This window comes from Ambystoma mexicanum, chromosome 12 (genome assembly GCF_040938575.1).
Source record: "Ambystoma mexicanum isolate Mex_15411 chromosome 12, UKY_AmexF1_1, whole genome shotgun sequence".
NCBI classification, from domain to species: domain Eukaryota; kingdom Metazoa; phylum Chordata; class Amphibia; order Caudata; family Ambystomatidae; genus Ambystoma; species Ambystoma mexicanum.
Window position 1 is genome coordinate 472472136 of NC_090936.1, and position 19515 is coordinate 472491650.

The window sequence follows — 19515 nt, forward strand, 5'->3', positions numbered from 1 at the left end:
ATTGCACCAAAGCTCAGCGAACGGTGCAAACCGAACTGAGACTGTCAACAGGGCATCACACCTCTCACTCTACCTATTCCCGCTATACCTACTAGCACCCTAAACCCCCCCCCTCCACACTCTCCTTTCAGATCTGCCAGAGTGCCAGGGAACCATTCCGATGGTGATAGTGTGCGGTACAAGTACATTTTAACATTAACATATATTGTGTCCACATGTTTATAGAAAAGTGATCTGACAGTCCCTATGCTGGCATAATTTGTGGCCGCTTGTTCATGAAAGTAATATACAGTCACTAAACAGGCGTAGATTGTGTCTCCAGCTTTCTGAAATGTATTTATAGTGACAGATACTGGCATAGCTAGATTGTGGCCTCAGCTTCATAAAAGTGACTTACAATGGCAATGCTTGCACATGTTGTGGACACAGGCATCATGAAAATTGAAAATACTTCTCATGTACTGTTGATGAAATAGCATCTACTCAATTGTTTTTGATGTATTGTCCACTAGAATAGTAAATTGCATGGCTTTTTATCCAATTTTTCTCAAGAATGTTGCCACATAATGAATCATTTCAAAAAAGGACTTTAAACATTTGCTCAGAGATAACACCACCTATACATCCTACATCACTAGAACTCCCTCGCTACGCTTGGTGGCTCACACCAATTCATGGGAGATGTTAATGGCTCTCCACTAAAAATATTCACCTGCCTAAACCGACCTCAAATTGCTTACAATGCCATTGCCCCCCCACCCCAGGAGACACCCACCCTCCCAGCACGAAAAAGCTGACTATTAGCATATGGAACAAGTTACTTACCTGTAACTGTTGTTCTCCAGCATGGGTCTGGTATGGATTCACATGCTCATGAATATTCCCCGCCGTCAGGCTGGGAATCCTCGGTAAAGAAAAAATCAGTATCAGTTTCGTTTCTGATCTGTCTTTCGTAGTAGTAACCAATCACTGATCTCTGCGTCATACTGACCACAGCCAATGACTGTCCTCTACCTAAGCCCCGCCTCTGGCAGCCATCTTCAGATTTGGTAGCACGTGAAGTGGCAGTATGACCAAGTGAAGAGCCGCAGAGGGGTAGGCGGGAGGGTTCGCATGTGAATCCATGCCAGACCCATGCTGGGGAACAACAGTTTCAGGTAAGTAACTTGTTCCTTCTCCAGCATGGGGTCTGGCATGGATTCACATGCTCATGAATAAAGAATACATAGCAGTACAAACATGCACAACCACGGGAGGTGGCAAAGGCTCAACATTAAGCATTACATCAAACTCAACATTAAGCAATTCTTACCTCCTCACCAGGCTCACCTTAGGCAAACAGGTTGCGCAGCACTGCTTGGCCGACCCTGGACTCCTCCCTGGAATCCTGATCGACGCAGTAGAATTTCGTGACGGTGTGCGTCGACCTCCACGTAGCAGCCCTGCAGATGTCCAGCAAGGGCACACCAGATAGGAACGCCGTGGTAGCTGCGATCGCTCTGGTGGAATGGGCTCTCGGACGGCCAGGCAGCGGTCGGTTTGCCAACCGATGACAGTACATGTTACAGCCGGAGAGCCATCTGGAAATGGAGGCCTTTGAGAGAGCCTTCCCCTGATTGACAGGTCCAAAGTTCACAAAAAGTTGTGATGTCTTCCGAAAACACTTTGTGCGGTCCACGTAAAACTTCAGCGCTCTAGCCACATCCAGCGAGTGCAAAGTCCTTTCAGCCGGCGACGAAGGCGACGGGAAGAAAACAGGTAACACCAAGGGTTCGTTGAGGTGGAAGTCCGACGGCACCTTGGGCATGAAGGAGGGGTGCGTCCTGAGCACTACCCTCGTGTCGTGAAAAGTCAAGTACGGGGGCTTGCAGGAAAGGGCCTGGATCTCTCCCACTCTTCGTGCGGAGGTGATGGCCACAAGAAACGCTGTTTTCCATGACAAGAACTTCAACGGAGCCGAGTGCAGAGGCTCGAACGGAGGTCCCATGAGCTTGGTCAGCACCACGTTGAGCTCCCACGCCGGGGCCGGAGCCTTCACCGGCGGGAACGATCTGAACAGTCCCTTCATGGATTCTTTCACCAGACGATGAGACCACAAAGACGTCCGCCCCGTGGTTCTGGTGTATCGGGAGATCGCAGCAAGATGAATCTTGATGGACACATGCGCCAGTCCAGCCTTAGCCAGCGTCAGAAGGTACGGCAGTACCTGGGGAGCCGTAATCCGTAGAGGGTTAATCTTCTGTGCGTGGCACCAGACAGAGAACCTCTTCCATTTGTGTCCATAGCATTTAAGAGTTGAGGACGCCCTGGCCTTTGCAAGAACCTCTCTGCAGTCGGCCGGTATGTCGTATCCTCCAAACTCTAACGCTGCAGGAGCCAGGCCTGCAAGTTCAGCGACTTCGGGTCGTGATGGAGGATGGCGTCTCCTTCCCTGGAGAGAAGATCGGCGTCCACTGGCAGCTTGATTGACGGGGACGCTGACAAGTCCAGAAGGTCCGGGAACCATATCTGCCTCGGCCACGCAGGTGCGACGAGGATCATCCTGCACCGTGACCTCTTGAGCTGGTTGATGAGCCGGATCAGCAATGGCAATGGAGGGAACGCATATAGAAACAGGCCCTCCCAGGGGAACGAGAAAGCATCGCCCATGCTCCTCAGCTGGGGAAACCTGCTGGCGAACCTCCGGCACTTGGAGTTTGTCGCCGTCGCGAACAGATCGATCTGGGGTGTGCCCCGCCGTCGGAAGAGGCGGTCCACTAGATCCTGTCGTAGTTCCCACTCGTGGCACGAGCGCAGCTCTCTGCCGAGCGAGTCGGCGATGGTGTTTTTTATCCCTGCCAGATGAAACGGCACCAGAAACATCCCTTGGGCGACGGCCCAATGCCACAGATCCTGCGCCTCCTTGGACAGGGCTGGGGACCTGGTTCCGCCCTTCTTCCTGATGTAGAACATGGTGGTGGTGTTGTCGGTGAAGATCCTCACCACCTTGCCCTTGAGGGACGGATGAAAGGACCTGAGGGCCCAAAACACTGCACGGAGCTCCAGGACGTTGATATGCAGGGACTTCGCCGTCGGAAGCCAAAGGCCTCTCGCGTGCAGATTTTCGGTGTGCGCTCCCCACCCTTCCAGGGAGGCATCCGTGGTCACTGTCTCCTGGTGGCCGGGGGTCGGGAAGTCCATGCCCGCCGTCAGATGCGCGCGGGTGCCCCACCACCGGATCGCTCGTCGGAAACTCTCGTCGAGTGTGATCCTCTCCTCGAAGCTGCCCGTCGTCTGGATCCAGCGCGCGTCCAGGAACTCCTGCAACAGGCGCATCCGGAGCCTGCACAGGCGGATGAGATAAATGCAAGAAGACATCATTCCGAGGAGGGACTTGATGGACCTCACCCTGGCCGCGTCCGCAACCAGCGTCCGCTGCACCTTGCCCAAGATGGCCCTCGTCCTTTCCTCCGACGGAGAGGCCGGAAGCGACACTGTGTCGAGCTTCGCTCCCAGAAACAGTGCGTCTTGCGCGGGCACCAGGTGGGACTTGGCGTAGTTTAAGGAGAATCCCAGGTCCGTGAGTAGTTGGACGGTCCTTGCCGTGTGCTCCACGGCGAGCTCCTTCGTCTTTGCTCGGATGAGCCAGTCGTCCAGGTAGGGGTAGACTTGGATCCCCTCTCGGCGCAGCTGCGCCGCCACCGGTGCGAGGCACTTGGTGAACACCCTGGGTGCCGACCTCAATCCGAAGGGAAGGGCTCTGAACTGGTAGTGACGCCCTTGGACCACGAACCTGAGAAACTTTCGGTGTCCCTTTAGGATGGGAATATGGAAGTAGGCATCCTCCAAATCCAACGACGACAGGAAATCGCCCTCCTCCAGTTGACCCAGGACGTGTTGGAGGGTGACCATCCGGAACTTCTGTGCCTTGATGAATTTGTTCAGTCGTAGGTCCAGGATGGGACGCCATCCTCCCGTCTACTTCTTCACGAGGAAGTATCCTGAGTAAACTCCGGAGCCCCGAAGCCTCTTTGGGACGAGCTCGATGGCGCCCTTCTTGAGCATCGCCTTTACCTCCAAGAGAAGTTGAGGGACGTGATGTTCTTTCCTGGCCACAGGGGGGGACGCGCGGGCACCTCTTTAGAAACTCGAGCGCGTGACCCTGAGCTAGGGCGTCCAGCACCCAACAGTCGGTGGAGATGGACTCCCACACGCTGACGAAGCTCGCCAGCCGGCCTCCCACCGGGGTGCTTCGGTGGGGGCCCGACCCCACGGCCGGTTCAGTCCTGCTTCGACGAGGCTTTGCCACCTTGTCCTCCTTGGCGACGACGGCAGGGTCCGCCTGACTTGCCTCGTCCCCTGTAAGCTTCCTGTGACGACGAACGGGCCGCTTGACGGTAGGTGGAAAATCCGCCGCTGGAACCTTTGGAGGCACCCTGTTTGCCTGTGCCGCTCCGAAAGGGCGGCCGCCGTTGCTGGAGAACCCCAAGAGCCCGGGCCGTCTCCGTGTCCGCCTTGATGGCTTGAAGGGAATCGTCCACTGTTTTCCCAAACAGGTTGTTTCCGTCGAACGGCATGTCCAAGACTCTGGTCTGCACGTCCTGACGGAAGTCGGTAGCCTTTAGCCATCCACGCCGCCTAAGGCACAGGCCGTTGCCCAACTGGCGAAATCCAGTGTCAGCGATGTCCGTCGCAATCGTAATGGCGTGGTCAGATGCCACCTCTCCTTCCTGCAAGATCTCTAGGGCTTCCGCCCTCTTGTCGTCTGGTAGGAAGTCCAGCAGGGGGGCCTGTTTGTACCACAACTCCCTGTCGTAGCGGGCTACGATAGCCAAGGCGTTGGCCGCCTTAATCGTCGTCGCTGCCGACGAGATGACTCTGCGTCCCATCGTGTCTAATTTCTTTCCCTCGCCGTCCGGCGGGGAGGTCGACGTAGAGGCGCGCCCCCCCCGCTTTCTTCCTGGCCGCCGCGGAGACGACCGAGTCCGGGGTTGGCTGTGCCCGAAGGCACAAGGGGGCCGCGTCCGGGACCCGGTACTTCTTCTCGTACCGATCCCTTCTAGCCGGCGTCGTGGATGGGTTCTTGAGGAGGGCAAGGCCCTCATCCCAAATATCGTCCAGTAAAGGTACAGCGAGGACCGTCTTCCTCATGGCCTCGCTCCGTTGATAAAGGAAACCTTCCTCCTTCTTCTCTTCCGGGCAGAGCTGGAAAAGCTCGGATGCCCTGGCGATCATGGAGTGAAACGATCGAATCTCGTCGGGCGGGGAAGCCCGGGTGGTAGGTGACGACGGGAGATCCTCGTCATAAACCTCGTCGTCTGTACCCGTCGCGGCCGTGTCAGTCCCCGTATCATCCCCACGTGTCGTGGACGGGGAGGAGGGCTGAACAGGGCGCGATGGCTGAAAAGGAGGTGGAGGATGAATCCTTCTTCTCTTAGGGGGAGGGCTCCCAGAAGGGCCTGGCTCCGGGTCCCCCGTCGGGAGCGGTTCCTCCGTTGGTGGTAACGGTAGTCTCGTCCTTATCTCTGAGCATAAGGACTGTATAGCCAACAAAATGGCCGCCGAGTTGTCTTGCGGCACTGGTTGAGGGGAGTCCGACGGGCGGTCAGGAGCCCCGTCGGCACCCTCGACGTTCTCGTCGTCTCCTACGTCGGGGTCCCTCCCGACGGGCTGGTCTTCTTCCACGCCAACGCCGTGGCTTAAGACTTCGACCAGCTCTTCCTCACAGGTTGAGGCCGAATCCACGACGACCTCCTGCCCCCCCTTTTTCTTCTCCGTCGGAGGTTTCACGGGGGTCCTGTCGATGGGCATGAAAGAGGACTCCCTCCGCGGTGGCAGGGAGACTCTGGGCCCCGAGGTCGCCACCACTGGTGTAGTCTCCACAGGCTGAACCAGGGCCGCCGCAACTGTCTCGATAGAGGCCTTGGCCGGATGGATTAAGGCTTTCACCACCTTAGGTGCACTCACCGCCTTCTCCTTGGGGGGAGGGTCACCGCCTCGCTCCCCCTCCGATGGGGCCTTCGAGCTTGACCGGGGTCTCTCCAGGAGCTTCGCCGGGTGCTCGGCCTTCCTCTTACCCGAGCCAGAGCGTTGGCTCGTGGTTGATGGCGCCGGGGAGGATGCGCCCTGCCTGGCGCCCCTAGAGCCCGACCGTTCGGCGCTCCCGGTGCCAGCGGACTCGCGGTGCTTGGCCTTCTGTTGGACCCCCGTCGCCGGGGTGCCCTCAAGGGTCTTAGAAGACCGCTCAGACTTCTTCTTCTTCTCGCCTGACGGGCTCTTTCCTTCCAGCCAGTTGGCGAGACGTTGATGGCGGTCCTTCATGGTCCGCTCCGACATATTGCCGCAAAACGGACAGTCCTTCTCCACGTGCGTCTTGTCCTCATGTAGGCAGTAAAGGCAAAGGGAGTGTTCGTCCTCCTTAAAGACATTCTGAAGCTGGCATCCAGGGCAGACCCTGAACAGCTTTCCGGGCGTCGAGCTTCCCTTCTCCTGGGCCATGTCCGAGATGGGCCTGAGAAACTTCTGGAGTCCTCCAAAAGCGTGGCTCGACGAAATCTTCACCCTTGAGGGGCGTAGACAAATCCGACACGGGTCCCCGTTGATCGGATGAAGAAACGGTGGAGCTTGAGGCTCTTTTGACCGAAAAAAGCGAAATTTTTTGAGAAAAAACGTGAAAAATAGCACTAACGCTCGAAAGCAATAGCACAAGGATCCCAACACTTGAACGTGCGGTAAAAATCTGAAGATGGCTGCCAGAGGCGGCGCTTAGGTAGAGGGCAGTCATTGGCTGTGGTCAGTATGACGCAGAGATCAGTGATTGGTTACTACTACGAAAGGCAGATCAGAAACGAAACTGATTTTTTCTTTACCGAGGATTCCCAGCCTGACGACGGGGAATATTCATGAGCATGTGAATCCATGCCAGACCCCATGCTGGAGAAGCATAATAATTTTACTGGTTGCGCACAGTGGTGGTTGGCATTTTTGGTTTCCAGGGGACAGACACCACGCCACTCCCTTGTTTTTAAACTGGGTGCATGATGTAGGGTTTGATTTAAAAAAATCTACATCTTTCATCAAGTGCACTGCTCAGTGTATCCCGTCAGCAACCATGCTATACCTGGCAGGCGGGTCTGCCCCCTCGATGGAGTCTCTGGCACGCCCTTTGCTTCTCGGAGAAGCTTGGCAGTGGTGGGGGGGCCTCAGCAGGGCTTGCAGGGGGGACCCCACATTTTGTGGTATGCCACTGTAATGGCCTAAATGTGCATGTGCTCTTCGAAGATCAGGAGCATATTTAGACAGTCTGTTAAAATCTGTGTGTAAAGGGGATGTTTTCCTAGGATGTTTGACTTTGAAATGTATGTGGATCTATAAACGTATCAATACCAACTCACTGTGCTTTTCTTTCCCTGAATTTGAAAGATCATTGTGAAAAACAAACACATGCAGTCATGTTTGCAACATAAATTGAATCTGAAGCAAAGCAGGTGTCACATAACCAATAGTGATTTTACCTGGTGCTGATAGAGAGGTGCGTTGGTTGGAGTATCGTATGTAAACATAAACATATTGATAAAGTGGATGAGGATACTTGGAGCATACTCTGAACTTCTGGAGTCAAACCGCAACCACTTGTAGATGATCATGAAGACCAGGTACCCAAAGAGACACATAATAAAGATCATCTCTGGCAAGAACTGCAGCACCACATTGATTTTTCGTTTAAAATGGCTGCAGAATTAAAACAGTATAGTCATTTATGTAGAAGAGTTAAGTAATTACCATATTATTTGGCAAGGTTCAACAAGCAATGCTAATGGGGAGTTAAACCACACAGGCTGTTTGTTTCGTATGATACAATGACTAGTCATATGAGCAAAGGCATGGAGAAAACTCATAAGATATTGATACTTTTCTTACAAAGATTGCTTTTAAAATATCTTCACAGTATTCTGGGAGATGAAGGTATACATTAACAAAAGGAAAAGTTACTCACAATAGTGACTACTGTACTCCTAGTCGGAAGTCTCCCTTTCTCCATACTTATGGGACTACCCACAGAACGTGGATAGGACCAGGCCTTAGGAAAGCAACGTGTGCTTCCCCTTTAAGAATTTACACCCAAAGGCAGGATGGCACACGTGAAATTGGCCACACCTTAGCCACCACCCCCATGCTTCATTCCTTTACCCCCTGTGAGGGTGTGGTAGGAGGAGACCGAGACACAAGAGTAAATAAAATACTTGTAAATGTTTTTCAAAAAGATGTCTCTTAAGATTTATGTTAGAATCTGGTAGGCTGTTTGTAGGTCTGTGAAAGTACCCGTTATGGGAGTGACAGAGATTCATTGGAACACTTTTGTCTAATGATGCTTTGGGGCAAAGACTTTTATTTTGTACCAAATTAAAGAAAAAAACCTATCTAACCCTAACTCTAAGAGGTGTTTCTCTGCCTCAAATAAAACTAAGGGAATGCCAGAATGTCCGTAACTAAAAACGCCACTGCTCTGCGTCAAAATTTGACTTCTCACTATCACACTTGTAAAAAAACTAAATGGATTAGTCTCTTCAGGGCCCAGAAGAACGTCCCCTTTCTTCTGGACGGTACGATTTACAAAGTAGGGGGAATCTATCCCTTCTTCAGTCCTTTCTCAGGCTTCTCTTGACAGTCTACTGTGGTTTGGAGAATATCACGTTTCCTTGGGCCTTTCTCAGGCCTTTCTTGGGAAGTCAATGTGGTTGGGGGAATGGCTCCTTCCCCAGGCCTTTCTCAGGCTTCTCTTGATCCTTCACTGTTGGGTGAATGGCTCCCTTCCCCAGGCCTTTTTCAGACTCCCCTTGATAGTACACTATGGTTGGGGAATGACTCCCTTCCCCAGGCCTTTCTTAGGCTTCTCTTGGCAGCTCACTGAACAGCCCCAGTGTGCACTGCTGCCAGGGGCTGTCTTTATCATGTGCAGGTCTCAGACCCCTTCTTGCGCTTCCTCTTGGGTGTTCACTAGGCATCCCTGGTGTACTCTTCTGCCAGTGTCTGCCTTTCTCAAATGTGGGTCCCATACCCCTTCTTCTGCTTCTCATATATGGGTCCCAGACTCCCTTGTATGTGGGCCCCACAGCCCTTTGTTCAGGCTTCTTAAATATGGATTCCAGTGAAGTGCCCTCGGAAGTGGCCTGTTGTGCCTGGAGTTTTTGTCAGCAGAATCCTCGTTTCTCTGTTTACTGGATTCATTTGGACTGGACACGCCCACATCTACATGCCTCTATCTATATAAAGACACGCACGCGCCCCCCAACGCGCGGGCCCCAGCGAAGTGGCCTCGGAAGTGGCCTGTTGTGCCTGGAGTTATTGTCAGCTGAATCCTGAATCCTCGTATCTCTGTTTAGTGGACTCATTTGGACTGGTGAATACAAACAATATCAACATCTATACTTGCTGGATTATTCACGTTTGACACCACAGTATCGGTCTAAATGTATACTTTGCTTGTATTTTATTAGGACACGCCCACATCTACGTGCCTCTCTATATAAAGTCATGCGCGCGCGGCCCAGTGAAGTGGCCTGTTAGGCATGGGGCGTCCCATTATTCTGATATTTTTTACCTTAGTTGTTGCATCTGTAACCGTCAAGCACTGATTAACTGGCCATATCGCAAGACTTAGCAGCTAATTAAGCTTAAGTTTGTGTACTCATTTTGCTCTGCCTATGCTTGTAAGCATATATCAACAACAGTGTTCGGGTGAGTAAACTGCAAAATTGCTGTGAATTGCCTGTATTTAGCATAATTAATCATCAGAATAACTAATGCATAACACACAGTGTCGAATTGTGACCAATTTGGGAAAATGAGTGTAGCTCGCGCAGCTGCGATGCCGCTCCCAGGCTCATCTGATACAGATTAGTATTTGATTGAATGCGCCCAACTATGTTCTCTTACACGTGAAGATACAGCGAACCCCAACAATGAGAACAAATCTGCAGAGTCCTTAGAAATATCACAATCCTTATTTGGTGAGGAGCGTCAAATAGACTGTCAAAAAAACGATAATGGAGACTCTGTGAATGTAATCGAGACGAAGAACTTAAACTCAACCTACTTATTTGCTAATACACCCCCGATTTTCAGTACAGGGGAGATAACACTGTTGGGTCTATCGCAGCATCTAGACACGATGTCTAGATACTCGGCAGAATATTGTAACAATAGCCATAATGTGAAAATGACGGGTACAGACGTAGCGGCAAACGCAAATATTAAAACCTAGGTGCTTGCAGAATTAAAAAAGCAATCAAGACAGCTAAATGAAATTATGATGGTATTAACTTTGCTGCCCGAAACGGGCAGAAAAGTTGTTGTAAAGGGGCCCCTGAGGGACCCTCGCGTTATGGAAACAAGGCACAATCACCACACACAAACTGATACGCCAGACACGAGGTTGTATTCCCAAGATCTAGGGTTTATTGCAAAGCAAATAGTCTCAGTTGGCCAACTGGGTCCCACGTCCCGCGACGTGTGTTACCAGACGTCGGGGGACGCAAGAGAGCGAGAATCGTCCAACAATTACATATATACAAAGCATGCATCTCACAATCAGTAGTGACACATCCAATACTGCCCCCAATACATTTCCTTTGAATTGGGCACAATGATTGGCAATGGTGACGAGTATGACACCTTCAGACATTTAACAACAGTTTGCAATTTTCGCGAGCCTACAGACATAAGTCTTTGTTTAAAAGAAAACAATGCTTCTGTTCTTGCAAGCAAGCTGCGTGTAGGGGAGAGACACATTCCAGGCCTTGCTATCTCCTAGTTTCTATTCGTGCACTGGGGGTCAACTTGCTCTCCAGGGCTCAGAAAAGGGGGGGCCGCAAAGAAGAGCATATTTCAAGTCATTTAATGTTCGCTCCTAACATTTCTACTGTGTTTGAGACCAGCTGGCACCTGTGTACTGAATAGAATGCCTCGCTGCTTACTTCCAAGGATATCTGAGGGAGGTTACCGGGCATTGCTGTCTGGGTTGCGGCGTTATGTTTCAACATGTCTCTCGCAGCCTTGCGTTATGCTCTAGTGGAGCAGAATAATATTTCAGCAAAGCAGTTTTAACAGAAAGCAAAAAGCAAACGTTAGAGAAAACAAAATGGCGATTTCAGTCACCCAAATGGCTGCGCTTCAGTCTAGCTTATGGCTACATATTTCTAATACTAAACACATGAGGCAGTTGGTCTTCGGCCAACAAAGCACACTGCCTTACGATCGAGGGGTGTCTACTTTTTCTGGACTGACAGTTGCAAGTATGCAGTTAGACAGCACAACCAATAATATTACTCCATCTCAAGCCAATGAAGATTCTGGTAATGCAGAAACTTCATTGGCATCAGTTGTTTTGGTCGGGAATAGGTGCAATAACTTTGAAAGTTCTAAAGATGTGTCTACTAATAATGATAGCTCTAAAGATGCGCCACCGAATTGTGAAAGTACTAATGATGGGTCGTTGTCCAACAAAGTGGACCAAGGGCAATTTACTGTGAAACTATCTTAAAAAAAAAGAAATAAAAATAAGACGGAAACAAGCACCAGCTTAGCCTAGCGCACCACCAAAACACTTTTCATCTAATTGCAATGGCTAAAACACTAAGTATTCAAGAGGATAGAGATCACAATGTAGCTAGTAAATGGACTCTAAACCAAAAGTTTAATGGCGCTAGAGTGCCACATGTGAGGTTAGAATCTGAAACTAGGAAAAGAGACTCAAATAAAGTAATAGATAATTGCTTCAGGGCACCAGCATACCCTAATGAGCAGAGTTTAATTCTCTACTATGTGTTTGAAGATGGTGGCCCGACTTATCTCAATAGGCCGTACATATTAAATCTATTTGGTGATATTCAAGAACTCAGCATGATGATATCAGTTGATATACAGCTGGTTGATTTCATTCACAACTTTAGATTGGACTACATAAGGCTGATAATTGCTTCACCCCTTGTTCGGTCTCTAATCATGAGGAAAGCTGGTTCTCTTCAGAAGAAGGAATTTGATGTAATACCATACCAGGAAACTGCAATAACTAAATCTGATCATAAATCAAACTCAGTTAGAGTTGAAGAACACAATCTAGCGCAAGGAGCTGGTTCCTCGATCATCGCTGAAGCAAGATCTCAATTGGAAGAGACATGCAGGAATGGCGTTGGTTGGCTCGCTTTAAGAGAGTCAATCGAGCAATTAAAATCAGTGAGTAAAGCCCTTTAGCAAAGAAAGGTCTTATAGCCTTGTCTCCTGGAACTCGAGAGGCTGTTCTCATCTAGTTTCAAGCAGTAAATTAAGTAAAATATTAGAGCAGTTCGATTTAATTTTTTTACAGGAAACATGGACTGTGGGACAATTGCTGTGGGATGATTTTACTGTTATATGTTCGCCTGCCAAAAGCAGAATAAGGGGACAACCCAAAGGAGGCCTTGCTCTGGCCTATCGCACTGATTCAGCAATTGTGATGGAGTCTAATATGATGATTATGGACTGCATCATTACTGCTACCTTTAAAGTAAGTTCTAAAGGTTGCATTGTTAATATAATTTATTTATTTTATTGCAATTTTTAGTTTATACAAACTTTTATCACAATGTTACTTCCATTATATCCCCTAATAAAAAAGAAAAAAATATTATTTGCTTCATAAAACATTATGGTTCCCTAGGTACCATGCTTTCTAAGTTTCTTTCAAAATTTCATCCATGAAGTCAACAATTGCACAGGTTATCTTCGTGTTGTAACCGGATATCACACGAGTCCACCATTCATCAAAGTTTCCATTTAATGGAAATGAAAATCCCAAATGACATGTTCTTTGGGCCGTAATTGTGCTACATGTTACGATCAAGTGGTACAGTGATTCTATGTCCTTTTTACAATATCTGCAGAGATTGTCTGTGAGGTCGGCTTTTTTCCTTAGCCAGCGCATCTCTTTGGTCTTTAATGCATTTAGCCGTAAATGCAAAAACTGATCTTGATGATGGCGGGATGGGCATTTTACTAGGTATTTTGGTTGTACATCTAGTTTATTTGTTTTACTCCCAAGTGGGAGAGCAGTGCGCAGAGTTGCTCTTTTTTCTAAATTTGAAATCCAACTCCACGTTTGGAGACGTATTTTTTGCCAATTGTGGATGTTTTTGAAGTGACTCTTTGTCAATATCGGCAGCCACAAGAATTTGGTCTATTTTATTGGCATAAACTTTTAGCATGTTTGAAATGCTCCCGGATTGGGATGACTTAAACATTTTATATGCAGGTTTTCCAGGATGTTCCCTCATTGTACGTAGCGTTGCACATGCTTTCCAGACTGTTGCACTATATAGAGAGTTGATTGCCAGTTCATGTCGCAATGTCGTCATTGATACGTGACGTGGAAGTCTCAGTACCTTGCGCCAAAACATGCCTTCGAGAAGTTCCCAAAATTTGAAGCTAAAGTTCCATGCTTCTTCAACAATTTATTATTGTTAATATAATGATGATAAACATCTACTGGAATGCTGCTGAAAATTCTGATGATCAGTTGAAGAATGTGTTTGAGAAACTAAACACAAGGGTTGGCATTTGGCTTGACCCCAATCCTGGGGAATATCTATTTTTGGCTGGAGACTTGAATGCTGAATGTAACATGTCAAGCAGTGTGATGCAATGGGCGATGGCTAACATGGAGTCGTCTACCTCGTCATCTATGAAAAAAACTTATAGAGGAAGCTTATGGCAGGCATTTGCCAGAAGTTGGGGTTTGCAACCAATGTTTAATACTACTCCAACATGGCATGCAAGAGGTGCAAGCTCAACAATTGATTATATATTCGTGAGTGATCAACTATACGACCTCCTGAGTTATATGAAATTTCAGTCATCCTCTTCTAGTGACCAGGCGATGCTCTCCATCAATTTAGCCTGTTCAAAAAACATATGATATGGAGAAGGTCTTTGCTGAGAGGGTAGTAGTGAACACCTCTGGCACACAGGTCAAATAGACCCCACATAAAACTGAGCAATTCAACAACATTATGTTACATGACTTCAATTCATTTCCTTACGAAGTCAAAATGGAAACATACTCAGTCCCTTTCTTCAATGATTATCTTGGAGTAACGCTACATAGATCTAGAGTGATGATTCCATTTCAACAGTGTCACGAAAAAAGCTACAAACATGCATTTGAGTTAGAAATCAAAAGGCGAAAAGCACTACTTAGCAAAGAAATCCGTAAAAAAAAAAGGAAATGAGGTAACAAGTGTAATAAGGACTGGGGGCGTGGCCAAGCAGCCATGGAGTAGGCTGCGATTCATTGGAGCTCCGTGATCCGATTTATTGATCCGAAGCAAAACGCATGTGCTGACGGCTGATTCCAGCAGAAAAAAGATACTGTATCTGTGTGAATACCTCAGGCAGCAGATGAGCGTATCGGCGAGAGAAAGTGGACACAGGAGAGGGAATTAGGCTACTTTGTTACCTGATCCGGGAGCGGCGCAAATGATACTAAGATGGCGGCGTGCCAACACAAAGAGACCGCCGGCGGCACTTGAAATCGGGTGCCAGGCGGGCAGTGAATGGGCTGCAGGCGTGCAGCAGCTGATGGAACAGTGAGTGGCCGACTACCTGAGAGAAGCTCGCGAATAGCCCGGACTGTCTAGAGGACGTATACAGCGTCGGGCCACCTGGCCATGAGATAGGCGGCACGTCCTTGGCGCTCCCACTGAACCGGGACGATGTATACACAAAATGGACAAGAGGAATGACAGCGTTCAAACAATAGGTTGGAAGCGACGGGCACGCAGGGTTTACACCCCGAAGCCGCACCGAGGCGTGGAAGAGCAAATACAGACAAAACAAGTGACGCCGAGACCTGTACCGCCCGAAACAAAATGGCGACAATCCTGAACAAAGGATTACACTGGAGGACCGTGAAACGGCCTTGTAAGGTTTGGGACGCATATGCTGCTTAGATCAACCATTGCGGCCTGCAGATGCAGCAAATTGGTATATGCACCTTGTATGTACCACCAGCCTTTGATTGGCGCAGAGACCAGAAAGAAGCATCAAAGATGCAGAAGACAGCACCCTGCTGATAACAGGCACGGACACCGAGAGGAAATTGTGATGCGGGAAGTTACAATCCACCCGAATAACAATTTAATGTGCAACAACTGGTATAGGTTGATATACAGCGACCCCAACGACTCGAACAACAACTAAGCAGCACCGGGCCGGAGCCAGACACGTGGGCAAGGTTGCATCATGTCGGTGAAAAGTCTGAGAACCAAGACCAAGCAACCCACAATGGAGGTCTTTGCGAAAACGCAGAGGACCCCCACAACATCGGAGCGAAGCGCGGCCGCGACTACTGCTGAAGAAGCCCAGAAGGAGATAAGCACCAGATCCTGGAGGCTATATCGGAGCTGAGCACTAAGTGGGGCGCGGCAATGGCGGACTTACGGAAAGCCCTGGAGGGCAAAATTTATGCGGTAGGGACTGAACTTGCCCTGTTACGGCAAGATGTCAGGCGGCTGGCGGACAGAACAAGTGGGCTGGAGAGTGCCGTAAAGACCAATACTGATGTCAGCACAAATAATGCAAAGGAAGTTCATGTGCTCAAACAGCAGGTTGCTAACCTTGAAAATGAGGTGGAGGAAGCGGAAGGAAGAGTAAGGAGAAATAACATATGGGTGGACGGCCTGCCAGAAGGGGAGGAGGGCCAAGACCCTACAAACTACGTGGAAAACATGATCCTACAAGAAATAGGAGCAGATAAGCTTTCGCAGGGATTAACGGTGGAGCGGGCGCACCGCGCCTTAATGAGGAAACCACAAACTGGGGCTCCGCCAAGACCTATCATTGCGAGGATAGGGAGAAGATCCTGGAATACTTTCGTAAAGGTGGAGCAATACAGAAAGCATCCGCGAACATTACAGCATACCCGGATTACACGATGCTGGTGCAGAGACTGAGATACAGCTACGTGCCCGTCAAGAGGAGGCTGCGAGCAGCAGGCATCAAGTACATGCTCCTGTACCCGGCGAAGCTGAAGGTGCTACATAAGAGCAGAGCGCTTTTTTTTACACTCCTGAGGAGGTGGTAACGTGGCTAGATCTGCAAGGCTGCCCGGAACAAGAAGTGGACAGTGACCGGCAGGAATAGGATGACTGAAAAACTGGTGCCACGGACATTGGAGGGTAAGTGGGAGGGGGTACCGGAATATACCGGGAAGCGAGACTGGTTGAACACTGGATAGCATTCGGGCCTTGTGCTCGGCATGGATTGGAATATAGTGGGTAAAACGTAATTGGAAGCTGGATAGGGTTAACACAATGCGTAATAAATTTGGAAATAGGAGCAATAGGATGGAAGCAACCCACCCCCGAAATATTAATAGGTAAGTGGCCATTAGGGCGACTTCACCCTACTGAGCCCTGAGCATAAGTTTGTGCTGGACAGGGCTAGATGTGGGGGTGCCTGAGATCCAGGGATGGAGCTGGGCAACAGTTGGAAGGGGAGTTGTTGGGGAAGGGTTGGGTGGGGGGAGGGAAGGGAGGTGGGAAGTTTGGGGTGTACATAGTTTTGGGGAGTTTAAGTTTAAACATGAGGCTACATGGAAGAGCTGAAGGGTTGTATCTGCATAGCATGACCGGGAGGGTTCGGTTGGAAATGGGGGAGGAAGATATCAGTGCGCTATGGGAGATCTCAGGATAGTAACGTGGAATGTCAGGGGACTTAACAGTTATATGAAGAGGAATAAGGTCATGCTGTATTTGAAAAGGCAAAAGATAGATGTTGCATTGTTACAGGAGACGCATTTGACGCGGGAGAAGCTGGAGCTAGTTGGGAAAAAATGGAAAGGGATTGTGGTGGGTTCGTCGTACTCTGCTTACGCTAGGGGATTGCTTGTCTGGGTGGCGCCGCATGTCCCGTTTCAGCTACTACAGGAAGTGGCGGAAACTGACGGGAGAACGGTTATATTGAGAGGGCTGGTGGAGAATAATGTAACGCTCACCTGATTCCCGTAGAGGCGCCGGTCTTGACTGGGCGTATACCGTATCTTCAAAGGTGATGTGTAACACACGGCTGGCTCTTTGGGCTGGACCTCTGTGCACTGTATGTCTGACTCGAAGGGTAAGATGTCTGCAGATAGAAAATATGGGATTAATGAACTGGGTTATTGAATGTCTCTCTCTTCTTCCCTTTCTCTTCTCCTGTAGAACCCCAAAGGTTAACGCTCTCACCTTAGGTAAGTGAACGCCGTGCTCTCCATCTGCCTCGGGGAAGGGTGCTGTAACCAGTTTCTTCACTGGATAAGGGGAGCAGGCCTCCTGACTTCAGAGGACTGCTGTCCGTCGTTTACTGCACGAACGGTAAGTTTCGAGTAATTCTAATGTCTTTAAAAGTCTTTAGTAATGATGTCTCTTGTTTTGCAGGGTTCCGGCGAAGGCGGATGACGGGCTGAAGTGAGTTGAAGATGGAGCCCGTGTGATGAATAGAAGCGCCTGGAAGCACGTAAGTAAGCGCTTGCTGCCTGCTTCACGATGCGCTCTAACTGTCTTTTTATTTTGCAGGTACAAGTTCGGAGCGGCTGCAGGGTGCCGGAATACCCACTGGGTTAGATGTGGAAAGGAGTAATGGCACGTGAGTATTAAAGTTCCCCAATGTCTTTAAACGCACCTTGTTTTGTCTTTCAGATGCGGGATGCAGTGCGAAGAGTTGGTAAGCTTTTGTCTTTCAGATGCCGCAATGCAGTGCGAAGAGTTGGTAAGCTTTTGTCTTTCAGATGCCGGAATGCAGTGCGAAGACCTCCGGAGCGCACGAAGAGTAGGTAAGCCTTTGTCTTTCAGATGCCGGAATGCAGCGCGAGGCGTTGGTGACAGCCGATGGACCAGGTAAGTGAAGCGCTGTCACTGAAGACCGTAATGCTAACCTGTTCTTTCTTGTCTTTATAGGTGTTGCTGAAGACTGGATTCAGGATGGTAAGCCTTTTTCCTTAGGCCCAGGATCAGATGCAGAAGACACGATGAGCGTTCTGCTGCAGAGGATGCAGAATAACGCAAAGCAAGATTCATCCATCGGGTGTGGTTTAAATAGCCTCCTGTAGTGCTTAGGTGTCTCCTTCCACAGCCACGCCTAGGTAAGACAAGAGTTCCTGCTTTCCAGAAGAGTTCCAGTGTTCTGAACCTAGGGAGTGGCTCCTGCCCCACCCAACAGGAAAAGTAGTTCCAAACAGAAGAGGATCAGAGGCTCAACTGGCAGGCAAGTAAGCAGCATGGTCTGCTGCAGGTAAGTCCACCCAAGCATTATGAGCCCGGCGCTTCCAGCGCTGGGACTGGGCATATTTATGAGCCTGGTGCCACTGGCGCCAGGACTGGGTCCAAAAGGTCCCAATTGGGACTGGTTGGCACTCGGAACCTGGGTTATGGATCTGCTTCCAAGGGAGTTGGGAAAACCCTGACCTTTTGGAAGCAGAGATGATGACAAATAAAGAGGTATGCATCGTAAATACGTACCCCCCCAACCATAACACGGCGCATACTTCAGGACTCTGTGCACCAACCTTAGTATGTATGTGGCAAACGCGGTTATTTGGGGCGGGGATTTCAATTGTGTAATGAACCCCAAGGTGGACAGATCTGATAGCAGCATTGACAGGCCCACCCCAGCGGCCAAAGCATTGCAGGTGTTACTAGATGATTTCGGCTTGGTAGATGTATGGAGAACAAAACATCCCAATGGTAGGCAATATTCGCATTACTCTGCCCCGCAGCAGCTACACACGAGATTGGACTATGTCTTTGCCACGCCGGATGTAATGGCAGAGAGCACTCAAATAGAATACAAGGCGAGGGTCCTCTCAGATCACTCGCCCCTGGTCCTCGGGTGGCAATACTGCTCCCCGAGGGCGCGGATCCCGACATGGTGCCTCCGAGCGGAGGCACTCAAAGATCCGGTCTTTCGAGAGGACATAAGAGATGAGATCATTAACTATTTTGAGACGAATACTGGTAGTGTTGACTCGGTGGGTAAACTATGGGAAGCTTTTAAGGTGGTGATGCGGGGGGCAGCCATAGCTAAGTCAAAGGGCCTGCAAGGTGGGGTTCTGGCTGACCTACAAAGGGTTGAAGAAGAACTAGAAAGAACACTAGAAAATGGCAGTGTGGACACAGAGCTGGTACTTAAACTACAGCAGCAATGTGCGGAACACTGGGAAAGGCTCTGTAACCTCAATTATAAAAAGCATGTAGAAAGACAGCACACGGGAGGAGATAAAACGGGTAGGCTTTTAGTGTGGCTGTACAAGAGCGAAACCCCTAGACCACCGATTAGGACAATAACTAGAGAAGATGGCGATGTAGTAGACACTCAAGAAGGAGTCAACAAGGAATTTGCGGATTATTATAGGGTGCTATACGGGGACAAGGAGGGGGGTAGTCAAGAGGAGATAACCGAAACACTAGAAGATATAGGACTACCCAAGATAAGTGATGAGGAAAGAGAACTTGGAGGAGTTGGAGG

At 49.5% G+C, this 19515-nt stretch overlaps 1 protein-coding gene across 1 annotated transcript in view; it reads right to left on the reverse strand.

The window, feature by feature from the left end:
- The window catches only part of LOC138513680 (V-type proton ATPase 116 kDa subunit a 4-like), a 4716919-nt gene that overhangs the window by 2078084 nt on the left and 2619320 nt on the right, over nucleotides 1-19515 (reverse strand). The window contains exon 16 of the mRNA XM_069628745.1: nucleotides 7494-7710. Within this exon, the coding sequence (XP_069484846.1) occupies nucleotides 7494-7710 (217 nt within the window). The remainder of the gene's footprint in view (nucleotides 1-7493; nucleotides 7711-19515) is intronic.